At 47.1% G+C, this 27,402-nt stretch overlaps 1 protein-coding gene across 4 annotated transcripts in view; it reads left to right on the top strand.

Moving 5' to 3' along the window:
• Positions 1 to 27,402, top strand: part of KCNIP1 (potassium voltage-gated channel interacting protein 1) — a gene marked incomplete at both ends in the record, with an annotated part of 340,104 nt that overhangs the window by 122,438 nt on the left and 190,264 nt on the right. For 2 of the 4 annotated variants that reach the window (XM_084241588.1, XM_084241586.1), the window contains one exon: positions 10,468 to 10,528. The exons of the other annotated variants lie outside the window; for them this stretch is intronic. In XM_084241588.1, coding sequence (XP_084097714.1) covers positions 10,468 to 10,528 — 61 coding nt within the window. Of the gene's footprint in view, positions 1 to 10,467; positions 10,529 to 27,402 lie in introns of those variants that run through there. 4 annotated transcript variants of the gene reach the window in all.

The following is a 27,402-nucleotide window of genomic DNA, read 5'->3' as shown; positions in this document are numbered from 1 at the left end:
GCAGCCACCCCTCCCCCCTCATTTCAGTCATTCAGTGTCTGCCATAGAAATTATATCCATATCCCCCACCCACTGTGAACTGCCCCTCACGCTGGGGGGAGTGGGGCTTACCTTGGGGTGATCAGGACTTTATGTAGCTCTGGTAAGGTGCACCACATGGTCTTAGGCAAGGCATTCCATTCCCTGCTTCCTAGAATATTAAGAGTAAAGCTCTTCAGTTTAGCAGACATAGACGAGACATTGGCAGGTGTTGATGAGACTAGTTGTAGGCATGATAAAATGCTGGATCAGGTTGTATATAGAAACCAAGAAACTTCCATCCCTGGAGATCTTTTGGAAACTTCAGTTGTTTCTGGGTGACAGAGATTCTCACTTCAATCATTTATCACACACAGGTTTTATCAAGTTAAGTCACCCCTGGTGATTGGATGTGCATTCCCCAGTTAAGTCCACCAATCATTGGGGAAATCTGTAAGTGGGGTTCATGTTGCATTGCTCTGTCCATTGGGGCCTCACTATGAGTGATAGAGACTGTAGCATCTATGTATCTGCTTAAAGGGAAGCTCCCCAAATGAAGTCATATGTTTAGAGTGGTGTTTGGCTGGCAAATTCTTATTCTTTCAAAACCCAGTTCCAGCATTTCCTCTTTTGTAAAGCCTTGCCTCGCTGCCCTCCCTGCCATACCAGGTTGAATTCAATATTGTTTCTGAGCCAGTGTGGCCTGTTAGCTGATTGCCAAGGGCGCTCCCCTTATCTTCAAATGGTTTTTATGCCATTCTATCCCCAAAGGACTGTGAGCTTCCAAACAGCCAGGACTGAGCCCACCTCACCTCTCTGCATCTCTGACTCCATCAATGAATAGGACAGAGCAGGGGCTTAGTGGATGCTGGCCAAATCCTTGGAGGGACTGGCCAGGAGCTCATATATTATAGACTGCAGACTTCTGAGACTGGCAGTGTGGGACCCGGGAGAGGAGCCCCAGTCTCAACTGCAGCCTTCCTTGGCCTCCTTTTACTCACTAACCTTGATTCCTAGCAAGCTGCATCCAGTGCTCATTGCACGCCAGGCTCAGTGCTCATCTGCATAGCATCCTCCATCCAGAACAGCCCTGAGCTGCGGGCAGGAATACTAATGCACCATGCAAATTCCAGCCCAGAGAAAGAGAGCCCTGGACTGTCAATTAGCTCCTCCCCAGCCCCTCACACTAGCTTGAGTGCCCAACCCCCTTGCTTGCTAGGGGCCAGCCCAGTGCAAGAAGGGAAAACAGAAATCATCTTGAAGTTGTCAGAGCAGTGTTGTAGCAGCCACAGAAGGGAGCCTCCATCTGGGGCTACCTGGTCTCTCAGGAAGGGGACTCCCAGGGTGTTTGGGAGAAAGTGGTGTTCTCTGCACCAGGTGATAATGGCTCTGTGGGTGTTCCTGCATCTCCCTCCTTCTGTGCCAGCTTCTGTGCCCATGTCCCCTTTTGTCCTTAACCAATAAACCACTCTCCTCTGGCCCAGGGTAATCATCCTGGGAGGGAGAATGAGGGAATGACTCCACATCTCCCCATCACTGCATCTGTTCTTCCTGGTGATTGGATGTACGTTCTCTATTCCCTGCCCACTCCTACCTTCTTTCCTTGGTGGTTAATAGCCTGGACTTTGAAGACAGACAAGACTGGATTCAAACCCTGACTCTACAGTTCAGCTTCGTAGCATTGGACAAAGCACAACACCTCTATGAACCTCTGGACCTTGGTTTGCTAATCTAGAAAATGGAGGTGAGAGCAGTACCTGCCATCAAGTTTGTCTTGATTTTTGTATGTGTAGCCGAGAATTCCACGCAACTTACTCTGGTGTGTTACATGTCGCTTTGCTTATTTCTTAAATAACTAAACTTAATTTTATTCCAAATTCCTATTCTTCTTGAGGAGCATAAGTGAAAACTCAGTCAACCCCATACCCCTAGTATAGTCTGAACTTCCTTCTGAGGCCTTATGAAGCATTGAGTTGCTGGGTGGGTTGGCCCCCTGGTGTGCCCCCTGTCCCTTCCAGGAGCCCCAGGTGCCTGGTTCCTGTGGTACTGAGCCATCCAGGTGCCACCTACCTCCCCAGCCTAGGACCAATGTTTCCTGAATCTCTGGAGCTTTCTGGGGCATCGCCTTCTTGGGTACAGGGGAGAGATTCTTCTTGCAGTCTTGGCCAGGAGACGTACCTCAGGACCCCACTGTAAGAAGACAGACTAGTGTGGTGTCCCACACTCCTGCCGCAAGAGTGCTGGCCTAGCTGGGAGGGGGACTTGGGGCCTTGTGTACTCTACTTGGGAAACTAGCAGGGTCTCCTTGGTCACCAGATTCCACTGAGTCTAGGTCTTCAGTCCTGCCCAGTGCTCCACCTGAGGTGGGTCAAAGACTGACCCCTGTCCTGCTCTCTGAGTCCATGTTCTTCCAGGTCTGCACTCTTTCCCCAGAACCATGGTAAGTCATGATCCAAGAAGATGGCTCAGGGGTTTCTGTGTCATCTTTGCCCCAGGCAGTGAATGTCACAGGTTTCACAGGAAATAGCAGAAGAAATGTACATCTTAACTTACAGTTTTCAGTTGCCCCATTTCTGCAGGCTTGTCCCAGAGTCCATCCTCAGAAGATGGCACACAAATCTTTTCTCTCCCTCCCTCCCTCCTTCCCTTCCTTCCTCCCAGCTTCCAGATTCTCCCCTCTTCAGGCTCCAATTGCCGCAGCCACAGTTGAGAAGTTTGGGAGCAGAGCCGCTGCTGACAGGTTCAGCCAGGCATGCAGGGCCAGGGGCACGCTCATCACGGGCATTATTACTACTCATCATGTGCTTGCTGCTCCCTCCTCCCACCCTGCCCACTTCCTCCAGGGGCCTTCCATCTGTAGAAGCCACTGAAGGAAAACATACCCGTGTGCATCCCAGCAGGCTGGTGGCATGGCTGCAGCCCCCAGCACAAAGAGGACAGCTCTGAGCATCACTCGCCAGTCATATTTAGGACTCGCTGAACCTCCCTCTGCATCTGTCCTTTGGCTCCAACATGCTACACCATACCTGAGAGTCCCCTGTGAATTCTTGCCTCCCAAGAGAAATGGTGTTAGAAGAAATCAATCACAAGAACAGCAGGAAAGCTTGGGTCTAGACCAGAAGTGCAGGCTCTGGACTCAGACCATCTGAGCTCAAGGCCAGCTCCACCACTTACTTGCTCTGTGATTTTGGGCAGGTCCCTTCACCTCTCTGTGCTTTGGTGGCCTCATGTATAAAATGGGGATAATGAGAGCACCTACCTCAGGTAGTATACAAATGATTCAGTGGGACCAGGCATGTAGTAAGAATTCAATATGTTCATGTAGTTATTATATAACCTGAGAGGAAGAAATGGTAGGAGGAGCGTGGGGAGCAGTGGTGAACACAATCAACTTCCGGACATTTCCCCAAGGAAATAATGGATCCATGTTTTGCACAAACCTTAGAAAGACAAGAAATTCTGCCATGGTTTCTGGGCCTATGGCCCCAGCCTTTTCAGTGTCAACTGTCCACCCTGGTTCACCCCACTATGGCAGTTCCCTAGGGCTGCCCCACTCTGCTCAGCCCTGCTCTGCCCATGACTCTCACCTCCATTTCTGCAGCCCCAACCCTTTCTACCCACCTCCAGTCTTGAGTTTTCCACCAGCCCCTGCCCTGACCTTTGCCGGTCAGAGCTGACATCAGCTACTAACTTGTTGAGTTCAAATTTCTCCCCAGGATTTTGGTGGGGACAAAGCTAGAGAGGTAACCCCACCATTTCTTGGTGAAATCTGGGCTCTTAAGATAAATCTTTTACCTACACTTTGCCTCCTTCTTCTGTGAGTTCCCCAAGCCGGTAAGCATTCACTTTGGCAACCCCAGAGCCTAGCTCATGGTGTGATAAGCAGGCAGCACTCATTAAATCATGAATGAATGAGTGGATGATGTTGGTGACAATGTCACTGGTGCTCAATTCTTTTCAGGAGGTCTTGCAAGCAGCTTAGCACTGTGCTAGAGTGCTTGAATGCATCTCCTCATTTCACCCTCAGAAGAATCTGAAGGAATAAGTATACATATTATCCCCATTTTACAAATGTTGAAACTGAGGCTCAAAGGAGTTAAAGGCACATAACTAGGAAATGACTGGATCAAATCCCTCACTATAATCTTTGCTCCTTAGAACAGTTTTTTAATCAGGTACCCATGGGTGTGCTTCATTGGGGAGAGTCGTGAGTACCATAAAAGTGTATGCAAAGTGTGAATGTGTGTGTATGCAAAGTGTGAGTGTGTGTGTATGCATGGTTATTTTGGGGGGGGGAGAAGGTTCACAGGTCTTATTGATCCTTAAATGTGAACAGATTTGAATTCTTCCATTTCTGTACCCTTCCTCCTTCCATCTGTCTTTCTGCCAGAGAGCCATTTAATCAGTAATCATGAAGTACCTGCTCTGTGCCTGGCCTGGTGCTGCCCGCCTGACTTCTCTGGTCTCTAGGACACAAAAAGTTGCTTCAGATAGTGGATAAATGAATTCTGAGGTGCACTAAGTCCCCCCCTTTCTGGATCTGGGTACCTTGAAAGGGCTTTGCTGCTGGCGTCTGCGTGGGTGGCTGCACTCTGTCTGAACTCATCTCAGCCCCTGGTGGAGACTGTTCCAGCACTGGAGCATAAAGGGAGAATCCTTGGAGCAGCGCTGCTGTCAGACTGGAGGGCAGGGCCTGTGTCCTGGCTTCCCCTGAGTCCCCTGAGACCGCATTGGTCCTGCTCCTTCGAGAGGTATGATCAGCCTCCACAGATGAGCTCATGCCTGCTGCATTAGCATGTGGCCCAGGGGAGGCACTTTCTTTCCTCCTGGAGAGGTGGGGAAGAAGTAACTTGCAAAGGAAGCTCAAAGGAGAAACTGAAGAATGGAGCTAGGATTTTCTGGGTCAGGACCATGTTCCAGACAGGGGGACCCTGTGCCGGACATTTTTGTTCTCATTGCCACTTTTGACCTCATCCTGTGACTGACACTGGTGAGAGTATATCACAAATAGATAAGCGGAAACTGAGGCTTTCAAAGGTTAAAGAACTTGCTCAAGATCGCAAAACAAAGCCTGCATTGAAACCTGACTTCCCTGCCCTCTGCAGATCTCTCTGTACTGAGGACGTCACTTGGTAGTTTGCAAAGGTTCCTACCTGGCTTTTCTGAGCACTCCCTCTCCCACCCTAGCCCAAACTCTCCCGCCCTCTCTTTCTATTCTAGCCTGATACAAGTTGTGGTGAGGAGAGGATTTGATTGTCTTCAGTCCTAAATGGCCAACAACCTGAGGGCCAGGATGCTTGCTGTCTTCTTGCTCAATTCTGAGTCATGATTTAGAATAGCGACTGGCAGGTAGAAGGTGCTTCACAAATATTTTGTTGAATGAATGAATGAATGAGCCTATGAGTGAATAATAATAAAGGATATTTGCAGAGTGCTTCACGGAAACAAAGGACTTTCCCTTTGTGTCATCTGACCCCACCCTCTCACCAACCCTTGAAGGGTCCTGCTCACCACTCTTCCCCTAGGCCCACATGCACAGTTAGTGAAAGGAGGTGGCTTGAACCCAGGCTGAAGGATGGTGTCCTTTCCCTACCCTGATCCATCTCTGTGTATTTGTGGAGCCCTTAGATGTCCTGGCCAGACAAAGCTGTGGTGGATTGGTCTGGGAGGGAAGTATATGGTTTGCTGTCTAAAAGCTCACAGTCTATTTGAGGAGGCCAGACTTGTGCAGGCGGAACATTTGGGAAATGGTACAAGACAGCAGCTAGAGTAGTGCTGAATTGCACATAATCAGGTGCCAACCACATTCCCTTCCTTAACTAATCTGAGTCTTTTAATACCAGATGGGGACCCTGAGAATAGACTTCCTATAAAACAGATGAAGAGCAAAGACGGAAGCCAGGGGAAGGGCTGTGGCTGACTAGGTTTTACACCGCCCCAGGGCAGCACAATGCCAGGCCCATGGCCATGGTGGCAGTATTGTCTAGGCGCCATCACCCAACACACTGTGTGCCAGGCACCTACTAAGGGCCTTGCAGACATGAGCTTCCCTCTCCTGACAGCAACACTGAGTCAGGGACTCATGCAGCCTACAGAGGTGAGAGGGGGTTCAGAGAAAGTGCTCATCAGACTCTGTCATGCATATAATATGGGGCATAATCAGGACTTGAACCTAGATCTAGCTGCCCCCAACCCAGATCCAGGCTCTTATTCTACACTGCTGCCCTCATGTGTGCTGGGAATTCAGTGAACTGCCTTACCCACAAGGATGGGAAGAATCTTCGATGGAAAGAGCCAGGAGGGAGGGATGGAGGAAATGAATAAACATGGCTTGTATGTTACATAAACATAGTGCATGTTGTAACAGGATTCCTGGAGGCCTCTGATAGTCTCATCCTTTCTTCTCAGAACAGCCTCGTGGGGGCACCCTAGGAGGTGGATGCTCACATCATGGGAACCACAAAACTGTGCCCCCTGAGTCTTCTGAGGGCACCTATGGGTGCTGGGAGTGTGTGTTGGGAGTGTGACACAGATTTGGTGGCTTGAACAACCAAAGAATATATTCTCTTGATTATGGAGGCTGGAAGTCCAAGATCAAGATGCCAAGCAGGGTGGGAGTCTGGCAAGAGCTTTCGACTTGGGGTGCAGTTGGCTGCCTTCTCTTCACTCTGCACACACATGGCCTTTCCTTTGTCATTTGCATGGGAGTGTGGCCTCTCTATGTCCATTTTTATAAGTACATTAAGGACATTAATCCTATTGAATCAGGGCCCTATTTTTATTTATGAAGTAACCCTCAAAGCAACCTTTATTAAGGAAGTAACTTCATTACTTCCTTAACAGACCCCATCTCCAAATATAGCCACACTGGAGGGTTAGGGCTTCAACATATTAATTTTTCAGGGTAGACACCAACATCCCATCCATAAGAGCAAGGAGGAGGAAGGGTTGAGAGCTGGCATGCAGCACCACCTTCCAGGGTCAGAGTCACTGAAGCCCAGGTTGGAAGGACCCCATAAAATGGGCTTGGTGAGTGCATCATTCCGGGGCAGTGGGACAGAGGATCCTGCAGTCAGGTGGCTGATGGTAGGCTCCCTCTTCTTCCAAAACACTTCTCAGCTCTCTGATGCAAGCCCCAAAAATGCAGGGGGGGAGTCTGCTGTCTTCTTTCTCAATTACCATGTATTCCTACTTAGATGAGTTCTTTGAGAGCATCTCTTTGTGATGTCTGCAATATCATATAGTGCATTGTGTGTGCGCCTGTTTATCTGTACATCATTTCCACCACACACACCATCAGGAATGAGCAAGCTATTGCACCTGTAAATAACCGGTGCATGGGAGACATACGGACAGATAAATATTTGTTGAATGAGTAAATCTCTACTTCAGAGAGTGTACTTCTTCCTTTGAGAAGCAAGGATGATCTGGTAATTGTCAGTTTTTGTTTAATGGGGTCACTAGAAAATAAAATTAGTTTATTCATTTACTTATTTGTTCACTCAGCATAGACTGACTGCCCCCCACCAGATACCAGGGGATAAGCCATGTAGGGCTAAATGAGTAGTGGTTCCTATTCTTAAGGGACTCACAATTGCTAGGAAGAAACAGACAAGGAAAGGGACAGTGGAGTGTTCCCAAGGAAAGGAACCCCAAATGCTGTGAGAAGCCCCAGGGGGACACTAACTCAGGGCCAGAGGGTTCCTGGAGACAACAACTGAAGTAGATTTCCAAGTGTGAGCAGCAGCTGGCAGATGGAGAAAGAGGTGAGGGTCATTCTAGGCAAAGGGAACAGTATGTGCAAAGGCCCCAAAGCACAACCACGGAAGAGCACATTTGAAAAACAGTGAGGTCCTGTGTGGCTGGAGCCTCAAAGGGAGTGGCAGAGAGCCCAGGGATTGGTAGATGAAGCCAAGCTTCAAATGGGCTTCATAATTCATGCTCTACAGTTTGGACTTTATCTTGGTGACTTCACTTTTTTTCCCACTGCTCAAAGGCAGCTAGTCAATAATGACTTCAGAGGCATTTCACTGTCTCTGATCTGTAAAATGGAGCAGTTCATCTCTACTTAGCTTCTCAAGAGGACTGTAAATCTCAAGTGCTGGTCCTAGTCATTTAATTCATGTGGAGCCTGGTAGGGCCCTGTAGGTGAAGCGGCTTGGTGCCATCTGAGAGCCTGGGAATGGCACCCCCCCAGAAAAGACTCCTTGTCCCTTGATTCCTGACCTTCTTCATTGACCCTCCTGTGATCAGCATCACCCCCTCCACACCCTTCTTCTCAAGCAGGGAAGGCAAGAGGGAGGTGAGGCACAACCCCCACCATTACCGCTCCATCCTCCAGGATCACAGGCCTCGTGGGTATATACAAGACCTGAACTGTGGCTTTGAATGGACCCGGACAATCTCGCCAACTCAGTGGCCCCCAGTGCCCTCATCTGCCAACAGGAAGGCATCCATGAAGCATGACAGAGCCCTGGAATCTCAGTTGGAGTTCTACATCCTGACTAACTCCAGACAAATTTCTTGCCCCTGGTAAACCTCAGTCTCTCTTTTTGATGACTATTAGACAGAATTTGCCCAACCCATAGGATATGCGGTGATGTGGATTAGGCAGCAAACTGAATGAAAGGGGCTGTGTTATTAAGCGTACCTCCCCTGTGCACTGAAAGACATGTGCTGGGAATTAAGACAGCATAAAGTGCCAAATAGATAAAGAAAATGATCTAAGGGCCCTGGCCAAGGGCAGCTGTGTCCCTAAAAGTTCAGCTAATGGATTGAAATGAGGGGAACAGCTTCAGAGGGGCCCTGTATCTGTGGGGTATGACTGTGTGCCTGTGTGGCTTTGAGCCTGTAGGAATGTGGGTGACTATGAAGCCTTTTGTGCTGACTGTGCATGTGTGTAGAGGTGAGGGGGCGCCTGTGTGCTTGTGGGTCTGCATCTTATGGGGAAGCCTATGAATGCACCTGTAGGTGTCTTACGGGCTGTGAGTCTGTGTGTATGACGTCAGAGTCTGCGTGGGCTTAAGGGACTTGTGTCCATATGTTTGTGTAACTATGTATACGTGAGTATTTGTAAAGCCATATGTTGGAGAGCCCTGTGACCTGCAAACATGGTATCTGGGGAAAACCCAGGCAGCTATGTCTTGGGGGAGGTGTAACTCCTGCTTAGGTTTTCAGGGAATAAACCTTGCATTTCAGCTGATTGCCCCTATCAGCTGAGGCAATCCACAGGGGGTGGATCCAAACTTAGCCCATTTGCAGAAGTCCTGAAACCAACATGGGGCCTGTGTGATGAAAAGAGAATTCAGAGCAGACAGACCACTTCCTAAATTCAGCCATTGCTCCTGCACACCCTACCCCAGAGTTGAAGGTTAATAAATTCTTGTGATGGTGGTGACTGGGGGGAAGGAGAATGAGGAGCGGGGAGAGAGGGAGGGAAGAAGAGGAAAAAGAGAAAGTCAGGGCCCAGAGTAGCCGAGGGCACCTACTGCCTCCCCAATATTTTGTTTTTAGAAGGTGGCCCTGGCATTCGAAGAGCAGAAGGGGCACCTTCCTTCACAGCTGGGTGTGGGGCTGGGTGGGGCTGGCATTTTTCTCACTCGGTGAATTCAGGTGATGGATTAAATAAAATTTCCCTTTAAGTCAAATGAAATAATGCACAATACACAGGGACACGCACGTGCACGCGCGCATACACACACACACACACACACACACACACACACACACACACACACACACGACGTTCTCCTGGGAGCAATCTGCTGCCCGCTGTTCTCCACCCACCAGCCAGGTGCTAAACCCCAGGTCTGTGTGTCTAGGAGCTCAGCACCCCGATTTGTGCAGGGGTGCCCCTTGTGCAGCCCCGGTCCCCCGCCCCGCCCCTTGGTGGTTACCCGCCGGCGGCTCTGGGCGCCACTCAGACTGGCCCTGAACGCGGGCGGGCGCGCAGCTCCACTGCGCTCGGCTCAGCGCGGTCCGCGGCTCTGTTCATTCATGATTGGTACTCGGCCCCGGGAGACCCAGCCCGAGCGCCGGGGAGGGGAGTCGAGCGTGCGGCAGGAGGGGCGGGCGGAGCGCGGCTCCCGCACCGCACGCGGCGCTCGCTCGGGAGCCTCGGCCGGGCGGGCGCGCCGGCCCCTTGTCCAGCGCCTGGCAGGCTTCGGGGCACCGTCCTCGGCCCTTGGCGAGGGTATCGGCGGAGCCCGGTTCCGCAGGCTCGCCGCGAGCGGCTGGCCCTGTGAGTCAGTGCATGTGCGGGGCTGTAGGAAAGAAAGGCTCCCAGTGCCCCAGCCCCACGCTCGCTGAATACCAAGCTGCAGGCGAGCCGCCGGGTGCTTTTCTTCCTCCTCCAATTCGGAGTAGTCTATCCACACTGATTTCTTTCCAGGGGAGGGGAGGGAAGGGGCAGGGCCCCGGGTCCCAAGTCGCAAGCAAGTCTTCGCTGCCATGGGGGCTGTCATGGGCACCTTCTCATCTCTGCAAACCAAACAAAGGCGACCCTCTAAAGGTAAGCCACCTTCTTCCTTTTGTTCCCCTGACTGGGTTTGGGGGTGCTGAACTGGGGTGTGCGACCTGTCTGCCTTTGCCTGAACACCCTCTCCATGAGGAGAGCCTGATTCCTGTATCCCAAGGAGTAAGAAACCAGCGGGAAGAGTGCCAGAGTGGCTCTGGCCCCAGGGGCCACTGGACCCCTCTTGGGGCAGATTCACAGGTGGGGTCGGCTCAGTTGTCCGGATGGAAATGTTGGGGAGCTCTTCCTAGTCCCATGTTGGTTGGCATTTGTGCCACTGTGGGCACCCAGCAGGCGTGCTCACATACTCCTCCATGGCTGCAATGCCAGCGCAGACCCAGGAATCCATCATCTATGAGAGCGTGCTCGGTCTAACACCCCCAACCCCCCAAAATCTTCTGCAAGCCAAAAGGAATCAGCTACTGCCAGGTGGTAAAACTCCCAGAGCTCATATCTTGGTGGCTCTGGGAGTCATTCAGAGCCAGGGCATCAAAGGAGGGTGCTTCTCTGCTCTGGACACTGTGGGGAGGGAGCTGAGGACACTGTCAAGGTATCGAGGCAGAGAAGTGAGCTGGCATCAAGGATTAGAAAGCATAATATCCTTGAATCCCTCCTGCCTAGACCGTGTTCTGTAGCTGCCGTCTCCAGACTGAGACATGCCCAGTCTCACCAGCAGGAGAGTTGTCAAGTGGGTTCTGGGGAAGCTGGGGCAAACATGTGTTGCGCCATGAGGGACGATGCAGGCCTCCTCTCCAGCAGTTACAAAGTTGGTTGTTTGAATATAGAGACCAGATGTAGTCAGGGGGGAAAAAAGTGGTGGATTTTGTTTTGTTTAATATTCAAATACTGTTGTGAGTGGTGGAAGGGTTTTAAGTAACTGACACTTTTAAAGGTTCAGATTCTGCCAGTGGAGCCCCAAATCTGATTACAGGTGAGGCTTAGAACTCCTGCCCCTTATGCCAGCCAGTGATCTGTGTTAGGATAATGGTGGACCCCGGATACCAAACAAGTCTACTCTTAGGACGTGGCTGGTCTGGCCCGACTGATTAGGGGATTCTGCATCCCTCTCTGTCCTGGAAGGGTCCAAGCATCTGACCCATTCCCCAGATATATAAGACTGTCTAAATACTAAGAAACAAGATCTCTGTGTGAAGATCGTAGGTAATGAAGCTGGTTGGCATTTGCAGCCTGGAACAATAAGAGAAGCGACTGGTTGCCCTTTAGCCAGTCCTGCACAGGACAGGTCTACAAGTCCCGACTTAAGGCATTCAAAGCCCTGCTTCTCAGATCCCTGGATACTGCTTGACTGGGGACAAGTTCAGCCCCAAATCCTTTGGGGACAAGCATCGCAAGGGCTGTCTTAAAATAGTCTCCATGCCCGTGGCACTCCAGGGAGGCAGCTAGGTGTCACAGAAAGATGTTGGAGACCAGAGGAGTCTGGGTGGGTGTTCATCCTGGTTCCCACTCTCCCTCTCTCTGTCACTCCATGCAAGCTACTTCAAGTCTCGAAGCCTCAGTTTTCTTCTCCACAAAATGGATGAGAATACTGGCTTGCGATGGGAAACCGGATATGCAAAAAGTAGAGGGAGGACCTCACTAACACCCTGTGTGGACTGCAGCAGCCAGGGACTCAGGGGAGGGGGTTGTGAGGATGTGAAGGGTAGAGCAGAGCTCCTCACATAGCACTGACCAAAGATTAAGAGGACATTACGCTTGGACATTACGCAGATATCATCCACCATCCCCTTTCTATACAGAATTCCAGGTCACCCTGGGTATTCCCGAACAATTCCCAATGCTCAATGTTCTTTGCTTCTCTTTCAAAATTCTAAGAAGGAAAAGCGGGGGTGTGCTTTCAGTGAGCCCCTCCTGTGTGTCCAGCACAGTGCTTTTACTGTTTTTCCTCATTGAACTCTCACAGCATCTGTTTGAGCTCATGGTGGGTCCAGGGCTGTTGGGTGCGCCACCAGGACAAGCTACCCCACCCCTGAGTGGTCAAGCCTCTGGGACAGACATGCCCTACATGGACTGGCTGTCGCTGTCTGCATCCCCCCAGGCACATGCCCCATGGCAGAGTCTCATCTTACCATCCTGGTAGGTGGAATGTTAGTTGGCAAAGGACATTTCCTGCAAAGGAAGGCAGCTCAGAAACCGGTTGGAGAGGCTAGTGGTCAGGATGGCATCCTGGCAGGGTCCCTTCCCCCTCAGGGGCTTGGTTTTTCCCTTGTCAAAAGAGGAAGGTACATTAGACATTTTGTCAGGTTCCATTCGGTTCTCAAATTTGAAGCTTTTTATTGTGGATGCTCTTAGCAGTGCTGCTTGGATCTCTGAGCTAACAGGCTCAGATCTAATTAGAAGCAGTTGGAAGAGAGTGGTGGGGATTTTCAACTCAGGGATCTGTCTCCCTGCTGGGTTCAAATCCAGTCTCCTCTACTTAGTAGCTGTATGACTAAGACTTGTTTTCCTCAACTGTGAAGCAGGGATAGTAGTAGTTACCATCTTAAAATAGCTATTGTGTTGTGTGGATTTCAGGGATAATGCAAATCAAATGCTCAGTGCAAGTTCTGCCACATAATCTGTGGTCAGCGAATTTTAGCCACTATTGAATTTACAACTGTATGGAGGACTTCCACACGTCTAGAGTAAGACCACCCTGACAGCAGTCACAAGAGCCCTAGCAGCTCATTTCTAGAGCCCTCTTCCAGCCCTGGGTCAAGAGGATCCAAAACCCAGTCAGACATACACTGATACATTTTCTTATGTGATATCATAACATCCGTGTTAAAATGATACAATGATTTCTGGAAAGAAAAATGTGTTTTATATGTAGGTGAGATAAGAATAACATATTTCTTCCCAACATTGGGTGAACTTTCACCCCAAAGTACTTCAGTGTACTTTTCCTAAGAAAAATGACATTTTCTTACATAAAATATGCACAATTACTAAGTTAAAAAATTAAACATCGATATAAAACAAACAAAAATCCAGGCAGGCAGGTTCTGGTCTGTCCCCACTGACCTCTACTCTGTGGCTGGTTCTGCAAACACCGTAGCCTGCTCAGTGAATATCCATGAGTACCTCGCATGTTTCAAATATATAATTTGGAAACATAAATAAAAAAGGACAAAAGCTCTATGTGGCTAGTGCCGAGAAAGGGACATACTGAGCCAATTCCGGAGTTTAGGGAGAACTTCCTGAAGGTAGCAGAAGTCTAAAGTAATGTAAGGGCTATGGCACTGAATAAAAGCATTCACTTTAATTTCCTGCCCTTCTCTCTGTTTAAATCTGTCTTTAATTAAGAATGGGAAAAGTCCCACTTAGAGTTTTAGCTTCTGCATCCAGACCCTGGCAGAATTTCTAGCTCCAGTAGTTTTGTACGTGCTTATAACACCAAGGATGCTCCTTTGTGCTTAAATGTGTGGGTGAGTGAGAAGGGCTGGGGTGTTGGGGGTCACCAGAGGATGATGATGCTGGTACAGCTGCTGAGCCTGTGGAGGGAAAGAATTCAGGGAGAACAGCTCCAGATCAAGGCCATCTCTATGGAGATTTGCCTGTCAGGAAATAATCCACATGGCAGGGGTGGCTGGATTAGCAGTTCTCCCACCACCCAGTGAAAGCATTCAGAACCTACACGAAGGGCTGAATTTGGGATTGCCGGACTGCTCTTTGGGTAGATGGGCAAACTGAACCTCATGGCTGTTAAACGCATTTTCTGAGGCCATGTGGCAAACTGGAGACAAATATAAGACTGGTACCCTCTCACGTAGGTCAGTTAGCACCATGGAGAATTTATGCAAGTAGAAGGTTCTTGATGAGGCTGGGGTTGGGGATCTACTCATTGGGGCAGCATGTGCAATTGGGAGAGATCTAGGAGGCCATGAAGAGGCAGAGAGGTAGAGAGAAGCAGTAGCCCTGCCTTCATACCATCCTAGACTCAAGGACCTTTGGAAAGTCATTGTGCCTTGGAAATGGCAGTTGGCTTATTTCTCACAAAAAGGAATATAGACCTACACAGGTAGAGGCATTTGTGCCTTGGGATAACCTGTTTCTGTATCTTTGCCCATCCTTCTGTATTACTCTCCCCCACCTCCCTGTCTAATAGTTAAAATTCCACCCACATTCCAAGACCTTACTTAGCTCTTTCCACATTCAGGAAGGCTTCTCCAATTCCCAGAGAGAAGTGACTTCACCCATCTCTAAATTCCTAAATCTTTTATAGGGTTTATTCTCAGGATGCTCAAGTCATGCTCTACATTAGGCAATGGATGGAGGTATCAAACATCCCACCCACCCCCAGAGTATCAGTTTCTTGGGAGGAGCTTGTCTGAATCATTTTTCATAGTCCCCATGTGGTTTCATGCACATAGTAGGTACTCAATAAATATTTTCTGGAGGAAATTATAAATAATGGAGTGGTTGGCCACTTTTTGTTATTTCCTAGATCTGCAGACCCTGCAGGAAAAGTGAGCTTCCCGCTGGAGTTTCAGTTTCTAGTCCTCAGTGTGGAATGAATTCTGTAATTTGGTCTGTTGGCTTTCAATTGGCTTTGTCCATGAAATGTACTGAATCTGTTTACCATTTAGCAAGAAAGTGCTGAGAACAGTGTTCCTATACCCAGGGCCCCTGAGAGTCTCAAAAGTATGGGGCGCTCACACCCAGCACCAGACACAGTTCTGGTTCTTCATTCCCAGACAAAACTCAGCGGATTTGAAGGTGAATGAAAAGAGGGAGATGAAAAAGACAGGGAAATGGAAGTGAAGGGACTACAGCCAAAAATTGGTGGGTTTTTTTCAGCCTGATGCCTGGAAAGAGACCAGGTCTTGAACCTCTGTGTACCTAGAAGGGTTTTGTTCAATAAATGCTCTGTAGGTGTGTATGTGAACATGTGAGTGTGTATGTGAATGCTTGAGTGAGATAATGAATGATTGAAAGGGTGACAGAATCAATGAGTGAATGAATGTGGAGATAAATGAAGGATCAAGTGAATGACAAAAGGAATGATTGAAGAAATGAGTGCATAGATGAATGAATGTGTCCTTAAGTTAACTAATTAATAAGGAAGCCAAATAGTCATGCTACCCAAATCTATGCCCCAGTCTGTGAAATTTGGAAGGAAGAGAAAATTAATAGTGATCCCGTAGCAAGTGATTCTTAGAAAGCCAAAATTTACAAATTCAGTCAAGAAGAGTCCTTGTTATTAAATACCAACAGGTATATGGTATCTTTGGGAAAGGTGGGGCAATTTGGAACTTCTTTTGTTGATTTATTCCAAAAATAAAAGTGAGGGCTAACCTAGAATGGCCTACTTTGTATTTCAGATTCACTTTTATCTTGCCTGGGTGAGATCAAGAACCATATTTGTCCACCCACATATTTGTTCACTAAGCAATCCCGTCAAGAATCCTTGAATTTGGCTTCACCTGTGTTATTTCTGGCTAAGGTACACTGCAGCTTTCCCACTCTCCCTTCATTTCTGCCTTCCCATTCACCTGGTGAACTCCTACACATCCTTCAATATCTCATTCAATATCACCCCTCCCAGGCTCCTGCAGGCGGAGTAGCTCTCTCCCCTACTCCTTGCATTTACAGCTGTTGCTGCTTCCCCTTGTAACAATCCTGAACATTATGTAATTATGGATCTATACATTCATCTCTCTAAGTAGGTCTCAGGGAATGAGTCTCATTCCAGGCTTTCTGTCAGGCCTGCTACTGGGTTCAGACTTGATGGATGTTGACTGTGTGGAGGTCAGGATGGATGGACTAGGTGTCTGTTCTTACAGTTTCAAGTAGTGCAGGAATATGGTGATGCAGATGAAAAATCCAGGTCTGCTCATGGGGAGAGGCACTGCATAATAGTGCTGGAGCTGATGTTGCCATTTATCAGGCAGAGAATGAATAGCATTTAAGAGAGAGAGAGAGAGAGAGAGAGAGAGAGAGAGAGAGAGAGAGAGAGGACACTGAGAGGAGAGTCTGAGAGTTCAGGACCTTTAGAGAAACTTGACTTATGTTTAAATTCTCCATCTCCCTCCAGGTAGTATTTTAAATAGGTCACCTTCAGTATTTTAAATAGGTGCAGTCAGTTGTGCTGGCACTAGCTCCCCATGCCTTGCCAGCAGGACTTTAGGTTAATTCTTGTTATTTAAAGCCAAACTGAAAACCTCACTGGGACAGTGGGGCAAATGGGGGCTCCACACAACTCAAATCAAGGAGCCAGAGCAAAATGCATAATGGTTAGGACCAGTAAGTTATAGTAACAGACTTGTGTTCAAAATCCTGCTCTGCAACTTTTTAGCCTTCGTTTCATCCTTGGTAAAATGGAGGTGATGACAGCATCTCCCTTAGAGGATTAAGTGAGGGTTCAAGGAGGTCATGCACACAGTGCTTCTCCTAGGGTGATTTTGCTGCTGCCTTTTGTCAGATCTCAGGGCAGTTCCCAGCATCCTCTGTTGACCCATCTATGCAATGACTGGGGCACCTCAGTGACCTCTGTTGCTTCAAGCTATGGTCCCCCATTCCATCCCTCTGGGACCCAGAACCATTACAACCATGACCACTGAACCCTAAGCAGTTTCTCTGGTGCTTCATATGGGAAGCATCGGTTTTAGATGATGAAAGAAATCTTCAGCTGTGAGATGGGAAAATGCAGATCATCTGCCAAGTTGATAATACTAATCCCTAACGTAGCTCTGGCTTCCACTCTGTGCCAGGTGCCCACCTCTGTGCTGTTTTATTAACCTCCTCTCTAACAGGGACAGATGGTCTGATGGTCCCATTTTGCAGATGAGGAAACTGAGGATCTCAGAAGGGATGTGCCTTGCCCAGGGTCACACAGCTGTGGAAAACAGCATCTAGTTCTGGCCCATCCCAGATCCTGAGCTCTTCACCACCACTCCAACCCCCTCCCTTGTTTGAGGCGCCCAAGTGGAGGAACAGCTGAGCTGGGAGTGTGGGGGTGGGGAGAAGGCATTCAAGGATAAACCGAAGCACCTCATTAGCCAGACCGAACAAGGGAACCTTCCGCAGGCCTTGAATGAATGCTTTTAGCTCCATCTCAAACCACCCCTGGATCTGCTTCCATTTAATCTGACCCTGCAAAAGCCAGAATATGAAATGATTGGGGGCAGAAGGCCAATTATCAAATTCATTAATAGGATTAAACATCTCTCCTCTGCTCTAATCATTTATGTGAACTAAAATCTCCCTTTGTTATAGCCACCACCGCCCCACAGTGAAGGATCCATCACTTAAGTACCTGCAAATATGTTAGAATTTCAAACCTTCATAATCAGGCAACAGAATCAGTGTTTTCACCTACTCCAGAGGATGGGTGGGGGACAGGGGGCATTACCTCTGTGGGTTGATCCTCATTGCATGGAAATAAGTGCAAAAACGTGCTGGTCTATTCATCTTGCTGCTCTCTTATTAGCTTCCTCTGTCCTTGGCCACACGTGGCTTAAATCCAAATGCATAATATGTGCGTGGTCTGGCTGTTATGGGCATATGCTCTGTTTTACCTGAATTCAAAACCTGGCTATGCAACTTATTAGCTGGGTGATCTCAGGCAGATCCCCTTACCTCTCTGAACCTTCATTTCCACATCTAGAAAATTAGGATATTGATAGCAATGATAGTAATTACTCCCAAGCTTATTAGGAAAATTAAATGTAATAATGCGGGTAAGACACTGTGGTCAGAACATAGCAAGAATGCAGCAGGGGTTAGTTATTACCAACAGGAGCCATGCTATTTAAAGTGTGGTCCTCAGACCAGCAGACTTGGCATCACTGGGGAGCTTGTTAGAAATGTGGTATCAGATCCCTACCAAGCCAGAACCTGCATTTTGTAACAAGATCTCCAGGTGGCTTGTGTGCATGCTGATGTTTGAGAAGTATGGACCTAGAGCACAGGTTGTAATATACATAATGTATGAGTATTATAAAATATATAATCATAACTATATATGTGTATATGTGTGTGTGTATGTGTGTGTATAATCATACAGTTGTTTTTCAAGCTGGAGGGGACCTCTGAAACTTCTAGTTCAAGTCTCACTTTGAGATAACAATGTGGGGTCCAGACAAAGTGAGTGGTGTGCCTGCAGTCGCACAGCTGGAGTGTCAGACATGGGCTCTCCCCAGACCTCCTCTTGTCTTCGTATGAATTGTTGTGAAGTCAGATTTCTCCAGATTAGCATTTTGGCAATTGAACTTTTCTTTCTTTCTTTTTAATAAAAACAGAAGTGCAGGACTATGTATTCCCCCATTCAATTTTAATCTTGTTTTAAATAGCATTCCAGCCTATTGAAATCCTGAATCCTGACTATGCAAGCTTTTACCTAAACTATACCAACAAGTTGTTGGCTTCCTGAAGATAGGAAGAGGAGGCATTCTGAGTCTCTATCTAAGTTGCTTCCATGACCATGGACCAGGACAGGGTGCAGGACAGAGGTGTGAGGTCTGGAGACACCTTTCCACAGGGATTTCCCTGATAGTGTTCAGCATCCCAAGCAGGCTGGCAGCCTGGTTTATGTGCAAAGCCTTTGTGTGAGATTTGAAGCCAGAGGATTGGACAGAAGTTAGTAAGAATCTAATAGGCACAGGAAAAGCCTGAAGCATGAAAGTTAAATGCCTTTTCCACAGGGCTTAGAAGAACTCTCTGTTGGAAAACAAGCACACAATCCTCCTGGTTATTGTATAAAGCTTCCTGTGCTAAGCAATTAAGTAGGACTCATCCAGAGTTGATAGTTTTGTATTGGGTAGAAATGCAAATGACCAGACTGGGTCTTTTACTTGTACCCAGAAAGCCAAACACTGAACCACAAGAAATAGCTTTTCACACAGGAGTTTACTGGAGATGGCCATCAAGGGAATCACCAGGATAGGGGTTCTAAAACAACCGGCTCCCCAAATGACAGCAGTGCTGGGATTATATAAGAGGGAAGGAATGGAGGGGAAATGCAGGGTTTCACAATTCCAAGCTGAGGAGTTGCCACAGTCTAAGTGACAGGAGTCAAAGGGGTTGACTTTTCCAGTGGGGCGTTTCCTCATAAATCAGCAGAAGGGGTTAATCAGAGCTGGTGTGACGCTTGTTCTCCACCAACCATCTGGAGGGACTCAGCCAAGTCAATACTTCCTGCACTTCAGTTTTCTCATCTCTAAAATAGGGGGCGGGGGTTAGTGCCTATCTCGTACGGCATGGGATTTTCACTGTTAGATGGGGCTAGTCATAGTACCTACCTCAAAGGGTTCTTGGGAGAGTAGTTTAATGTATCAAAATCACTCAGAATAGTACTTGGCAGGAAATGCTATCTAAGATCATTTCTTCTTACTATTCTTCTTATGATAAGAACTTTAAAAATATTATTTGTGTGATTGCTATTATAGTTGCCAACACCTAGCACATGCCTGGCATACAGTAGGTGCTCAATATAGATCCTTTTTTTTTTCTTTTTCCTGTCTGCTTCCAACTCTGAGGCAAAAACACCCAATAGGCACATTCCAGAGATACTTTAGAGTGCCAGCAAAGTAGAGGCATCAAAAATTGTGAAAAAACATGTTTTGAAAGTATATTTCAAAAAGAATCATCAAAGCAGTCATCAAGGGGGAAAATCTAATTTTTTTACAATGTCTTCAGTCTTATCTTACAGTGCCTGTCTTGACTTGCCTAAGTAACAGTTGGTGGAACAGGCTGTCATGGAGGCACAGTCACTTTAGCCGTAGGGCCTTAGGGTGCAGGAGCCCTAACCCAGCCTGGAGTTGGCTGTGTGCAAAGGAGAAAGGGAAGGAAGTGAGCAGGGAAGCCTGGCTGAGAGATCCTGCTGAATGTGCAATCTGGCCATCTGGGAGAGTCGTACTTGGGTGAGTCCAGGAGATAGAGAGAATGTGCAGGCTCAGACATACACAGATGCCAATACACTGGCTTCCCAAAGGCAGCTGGGTGCTGCGTGGCCTCCAGAACCCTCTGTCAGCTACCAGTAGAGCAGTCCCCTCACTCTGGGTCCAGGGCTGAATCAGGTGCAAAGCTGACAGGACAAGCAGAGGCCAGTGGCTGTCAAATTCGGTTCCTGGCAGCTCAGAAGCCAGAAGCAGCTGCTCGACCTGAATTCAAAACCTAGCTCTGCAACTTATTAGCCTGTGATCTCAGGCAGATCCCTGAGGGGGTGGAGACCTCCTGGTGGGATGGCCTGGAGTCAGACCTGCTTCCAATCCTTGTTTTCAAATATGGGTTTAGAACCAGCCTAAGCCTCAGTTGCCCAATTTACAAAGTGAGAATAACAACACACGCATCACAGGACTACTGTAAAAAATGAAAGGAGATTCCGTACACAGAAGGGGACATAGTAACCCTCAAAAAATTCAGACTCCTCCCAACCTCAAGCAGTGCTTCCCCATCTGCCAATATCTGTAGCCAGATTCCCTCCATTCTGCAACCAAAAAAACAAAAACAAAGACTAAAAATTAGGAATAAAACTGTAGCCACCTTTGTTCTCTCCTCCCTCTACCTCCTCCTTGTGATTAACCATTAACTGGCTCCACCAGCATTCTGAGAACTTGGAAAACTGATTGTATCACATCCCTAATAAAATTCTCTGTGTGCCTCTGGGGTTGAGAGTGGCCCCAGAAACAACACCACTGAGCCACCAGACTGCAAAGCCCCCTCCTTTCCTAGAAGCACCCCCAGGGTATCTTATAAGGAAGGGTAATGAGGTCTGGGACTAAAGATTTGAGTATTAATTCCAACCCCGACTTTTGCAGAGACACCTATCACTGCCTGTTACATCCACCCTCACCTTATACCATCTCAGGTCTTCCTGACCCCACGCTACCTCCAGCTACCACTTTGAGCCTAGGCCCATATCATGTAGCCTGTACTGGAGCCAAGACAGGCTCCATCTGCCTTCTCCTGAAGCAGAAATTGTAGGAAGGAGATTAGAGTTACATAAGGTGCTGTCTTTGCCCTCAAGGAATGTCGCTCTGGTGATAATATCAGTAGCAAATCTAGAGAGCTCTGACCTGGACCAGAAACCTTAGCAGCTCTGTTTTACTTAAGCCTTACTGCAACCTCAGAAAGTCAGCAGAGTTACTAGACCCTTTGCAGATATAGGAGAAGAGAGAGAATAAGGTATGTCCAAGGTGTCACCTTTCTAAGGTGGCCGAGCCAGGGTTTGAATCCAGTTAAGTTGACGCCGGTTCCTGAACACTTTATCACTGGGCTAAACAGTGCCTGGGCATCTAACTAGAGAAAATTGCAGACTGCATTACACTCTGGGGATTCAGGGAAAGAGACGGCACCTCCACGTGAGTGACGGGAACTGGAGGATCAGAGAGGAGGCCTGAAAGAGGTGACATTTGAACTTGATCAAAGAGCAAGGGCTTGACCAGGGCAGAGTGTAGGTTAGGGAAGTTCTCAGCAGGAGGAACAGCACGAACAACGTGATTGGGGTAGACAACAAGAAAGGAAAAGGGACGAAAAAGTGACAGTGATGTTTTGTGCTTTTCTGACTTTCTACGTTAATAAAAGGACTGTCATCAGAAATGGGGGGGAGCAGAATGGAGGCAGAAATGAGGCAGGAAGGTGGGAGAAAGGTCATAGAAAGCAGAGAGCAAGGATGAGGAAAAGACAAAGTACGTGGGGATTCAGTCTGTTCCCTCTCACCCCAACCCTGTCTCCCAAAAAGCCTCCCCATGAACATATCAGCTCACATCCCTCCCTTCTCCGCCCTTCCCAGCACACTCACTGTTGGTCCTGCATGATTTAGCAATTGATCACTTTGAATTGCTCTATAATTGCTCCCTGTAAACATGCCCTAACTCTCCAGTAAGAGTTCATTTTCCTCAAAGACCAGTACCTTCATTTCTGCCCGTCTGGCCTTATCTGAAGAACCCAACTCAGTTCTAGGCACATGATCAGTACTTGGTGATTTGAACTGACATTTCACAGAGATGCATGAGGGATTCATTGGGATGCATGAGGGATCCCAATTAGCTTGGGATTCGTTAATTGGGATTAATGTAGCAAAGAAACGCAGTACAGTTTCGAGGAGCCCTACAGCATACCCACAGGATCTCAATGTCAAGAATGGTAGTGCAGTGCAAAAACAGAGCACTGCAGCTCACTCATGATTTCTGGAGAGAAAAGGTTATTAGGTTACCTGTCCCAGCTTCCAGCTTACCTCCTCCAAGCTGTGTGATTTAAGCGAATTGCACATCAATTAACTTCATCTATAAAATAACAACAATCATGATATCAGGTCATTGGATATCATTCAGAATCATTTTCATATAAGCAGCCTCTTGACACTTGCATTTCAAGCATGTAGCACAGTGTCGTGCCTTGCGCATAGTCAGTCTTCAATAACGTTTGTGGAATAAAAGAATAAACTTACAGAACTCAGGCTTTGCTCTTGGATGAGCTCACCAGAGTTAAATTCCCATCACTGATGGCAGGCAGGGCTGTCAGATTCCAGGTCACCTTAGAAGGTACTTGCACTCACCTATGACCAGTCTGAACAATATACCAACCCTTCTTTTCTGGCAAGCAAGGGAGCCTCCTTGGCTCCTGCTCTCTTCAGGAACACCTGGATGTCAGCCTGGCCCTCCACGTTCTGCCCTGATTCTGCTTTGGCTGCTGAAAAATAACAATGGAGCAAATGGCAGTTCCCACCAGTGCTTCTGGAGTGTCCGCCTTCCCTCCTCAGGACCCTTTTGGTGCAGCAGGAATGGGAGGCACATCTCACCCCTGGAAACATTCTTCTTGGCTGAAGGTCCTCCCTCCCCCATCCTGGGAGAGATTATAGAAGTGGCTTGATGTGCAGTGTCTCTCCAACCCACCTTCCTGCCTGGGCTAGTTACAGGTACTTACAGAGTCTGTGTTGATTGTGCTCGCAAAAGGAGTAATCATGTGCCGACCTTGTAGGTTTCTTGTGGCCTTTGGATATCCAGTGCATAGTAAGACTTCAATAGACGGTAGCAGCTACTAACTTTGTTATCATTTACTGTTTCTGTTCCTGGTGGAGCAATTCACGTACTAAGTGGTGGATAATGATAGACCAGGGACTGTGTGTATCCCTTTTTAGTGGAACACGTGACTTAGATTCACCTTGCATCTCCTGGTCCTGGAGCTCTGAGCCTGAGTTCCTGAAAGGGTCATACACTGTTGGTGAGGTCTTGAGAGAAATGAGGATGAACGTCGGTATCTCAGTCTAAGTGCTGCTCTTATAAAGAATAAGATTTGGAGGCCAAAAGCAGGTAACTTTAAGTCCCAGATTTGCCTCTCATTGACCATGAGACCCCGGGTAAGTCAGTAGATGGGCCTCAGTTTCTTTGTGCACCCAGACAGGTACCTAATAATAACCACATTGGCAACTTAGGAAGAGCATGGGAAAATAAAGTGTAAATGGAGCAAGGGTGAAGATTTGCCTCCCAGACAATTCAGAACTGAAGTAATGAGAAAACCAAAATAGTTTTTTGATTAGAGCTGCCTACTGTCCTTATCTGTCTCTGGAGTTGATTTTTTTATTCCCCCAAACCTGGGAACAAAGTCAAGAAAAGGATGAAGGAAGGAACAGAGGGGGCAGTGAGAGTATGGAAGAAATAAAAATTTGCAGAGTCCAGATAGCAGGTGGCCTGCCCAGAGCAAACTCTTGATAGAGGGAGAATTCTTCGGTGGTTGCAATTTTTATTACGATGGTTATTGTTAGTAAAAAGACATGAAAGGGAATCCAGGTGGAAAAAGCGAACTCAAACCAAGACATAGGGTGATGGGAGCACAGAGAGATGGACAGAGCATAGGCTGAATTTGGTCAAGGTTGCAGAGCACCACATGCAAGCTGCAAAGCAGCGACCAGCAAACCAAGGCAGACTGATCCTTCCCACTCCCAACCTCTAACACCACCAATGACGCTAGTCAAATAGGAGGAACAGTTTAAAAGGCGTGTGTGCATTTGGGTAGAGATAGAGAGAGCATGTATGGAACACCAGGCACTGTGCAGGGCATTTACCCTAAATTATCTCATTTAATTGTCATATAATCCTATGAGGGAGATACTTATTGTTTTAGAGGTGAGAAAACAGAAGCTCAGGGGAGAAGTGACCTGCCTGAGGTCATCTACCTGGAGTGCAGGGATGGAATTGAACCCTGTCTGTCTGTTTCTTAAGTTTCTACTGGGACATCACTCAGAGACTCTATACCTACTACAGCAGTCCCCCCTTGTCTGCTGGGGATATGTTTGTTTCATGACCCCCCAGTGATGCCTGATATCACAGATAGTGCCCAACCCTGTATATTACTGTTTTTTTCCTATACATGTATACCTACACTAAAGTTTAATTTATAGATTATGCAGTTAGATATTAACAATAATAAAATAACCAAATAGAAAAATTTAACAATATACTGTAATAAAACTGATGTGAATGTAGGCTCTCAAAATATCTTACTGCACATAATAATTTCAGACTTATATTTGACTGCAGTAAGTGAGATCGTGGAAAGTGAAACCAGAGATAAAGGGGGACTACTATATTTGCTTCATTTGACATTTAAGGAAATTGAGGTTCAAGAAAGCTGCTTCCCACAGTTGCACAACCAACATGAAGCAAGGCAAGACTAAATTCCAGTTCTCCGTACTGCCAGCTCCGTGATCTCTCCCTGGTGCCTCACACATCATTGGAACTGACAACAAGAATCTTCCATCCCTGCTCCTTCTCTTCCTGCCTTTCTTGGCTTTCTTCCAAAACTTTGGGGGAGCAATAAAACAACTCAAGAGACAGAAAAAGGATGTGGGAAGCTCAGGCCCCAAACCAATTTGGTCTTTATACAACTTCCAACTGAGTTGCATAGGAGACAAGCTCGCTGAGCCCACCCCCAAACCCACATTGTTCTAATAAGTCAGTGGGTAGCAAGCAGACTAAAAGGCTGCCATATATTGCCCCCCTCTCAGTCCAGACTCAACCTAACCCAGACAACTTAATCCTCCATGTAGTAGTTTATTGCACAGACTTAGTATCCAGGCAGTCCTGGTCTGGAATCTAGCTCTGCCTTTACTGAGCTGTGTGAGCTTGGCTAAGACATCTACTCTCTCTGAACCTCAAATCTTTCATCTATAAAATTGGGACAGTATCTCCCAACTAAAGTTGCTGGGATGATTAATAGAAAAGTTATGCACAATTCAAAAAAGATAAACATATGCAATTTGCAGCAACATGGATGGAGCTGGAAGGGATCATGCTCAGTGAAATAAGCCAGAAAGAAAAAGAAAATTACCGGCTGGTCTCACTCATAGCAGGAATCTAGAAAACTTAAATAAGGGACCAGGAAAAAGAATCTAAGAAAGAAAATATCAAAATCAACAAACAACTATGAACCAGAGACACTCTATGGGGAGTAGGGGGCGGGGAAAGGAGGGATTGGGGTCAAAATAAGGGGGTTGTAATTGTATGGGGAATATAAAAATAAAATTTAAATTAAAAAAAGAAAAGTTATGCACAAAATACCTTTTCCATAATTGTCACTCATTGGAGGGTTAACAACTGTCCTGTTGTTACAGGATTATTATGGTTTGACCCAGTGAGTCTCAGGCTGTAGACATGATAAATATGGGTTCCACGATTCTCAGCCCTCCCACAAGTTTGGCAGTCCCTGCCATGTGCCATCACTCCATTGCCCATTACTCATGGCAGACAATGATCACTTATCACAGTACTTTTTCCTTCTGAGCTAGAATGTAACTCAGAATCCATATTAACTTCCAGGCAGTTATTAACAAATGATTACAGTTGGTATGGAAAATAGATGAAGTTTAATTGCCTTCCAGTTCTGATCAAGTTCACATTTGCTGTTCCCTCTGTGCAGACCAGGCTATCTCTCTGTTGTGTCTCCAGATGCTTTGTAAGTGCATGTCTCTGTGTGTGTGTGTGTGTGTGTGTGTGTGTGTGTGTGTGTGTGAGAACTCCTCCTCTAGGCTGAAAGATCATTCCAGACGTTTGTTTTGGTTTATTTGTACAAATCTTTGTACTTTCAGGATCCCACTTGCAATCTCATTCCTGTGGATTAGAATCTGCAAGTAACATCAGTGCATAGCTGGGGGGGAGGTGGATGGATATCAAATTAGAAATAAAAAAATAAAATCCACATAGAGCACACACCATCAGCCATCCTCGGAGTGACACAAAGATGGTAGTTGAATATGAATTTGAAGTTTCAGAGATTTAACATTCCATTGGCTGATGTCTATAATCTCAGAGAGATAGTCTTAGAAGAATTTATTCTCTAGGGTAATGCTAGCCGCTATAACAAATAGAACCTTATATTTCAGTGACTTAACACATATAATTTTATTTATCATTCAGATAGAAGTTCAATGTGAGTGGGCAACCAGTTCTTTTTTTTTTTTTTCAATGTGGTCACTCAGGCACCTAGCCTCCTTCCATCTTGTCACTTCCCAAACCTCAGAGTCTCTTTTTCATCTAGTTGAAAATGGGACACTGGTTCCTAACCACTATGAACATTCCTCATGCTCAAATTTCATTGGGGAGAATTTGGTCCATAACCCATTCAGATGCAGGGGCAGTGGGAGTGGATAGAGGTTGAAAATGAGCTCTCTGGTTGGGCCAGCAACAACTCTGTACTCTTGGATGCACACAATGGAGAGAACACATTGAAATGCCACAGCCAGTAGACGGCAATTTGTTGATGGGCACCCATATTGGCTGGAGTCATGTCTGCGCAAGGTGTTTATGTCCAGCTGCTGTTTGGTCATCTTGGGCACAGAGAGCAGCAGCTTCAGAAGCAGAGATCAGCTAGCAGGGTAAACACTATACCTGTCCAGGGAAGTATTGCCCTGCCCAGGGATATGGCCTGTTTGATCC

Source organism: Talpa europaea, assembly GCF_964194135.1.
Source record: "Talpa europaea genome assembly, chromosome: 9".
Classification (NCBI taxonomy): domain Eukaryota; kingdom Metazoa; phylum Chordata; class Mammalia; order Eulipotyphla; family Talpidae; genus Talpa; species Talpa europaea.
Note: the sequence above shows the minus strand (reverse complement) of the source record. Positions and strands in the feature narration are given on the sequence as shown.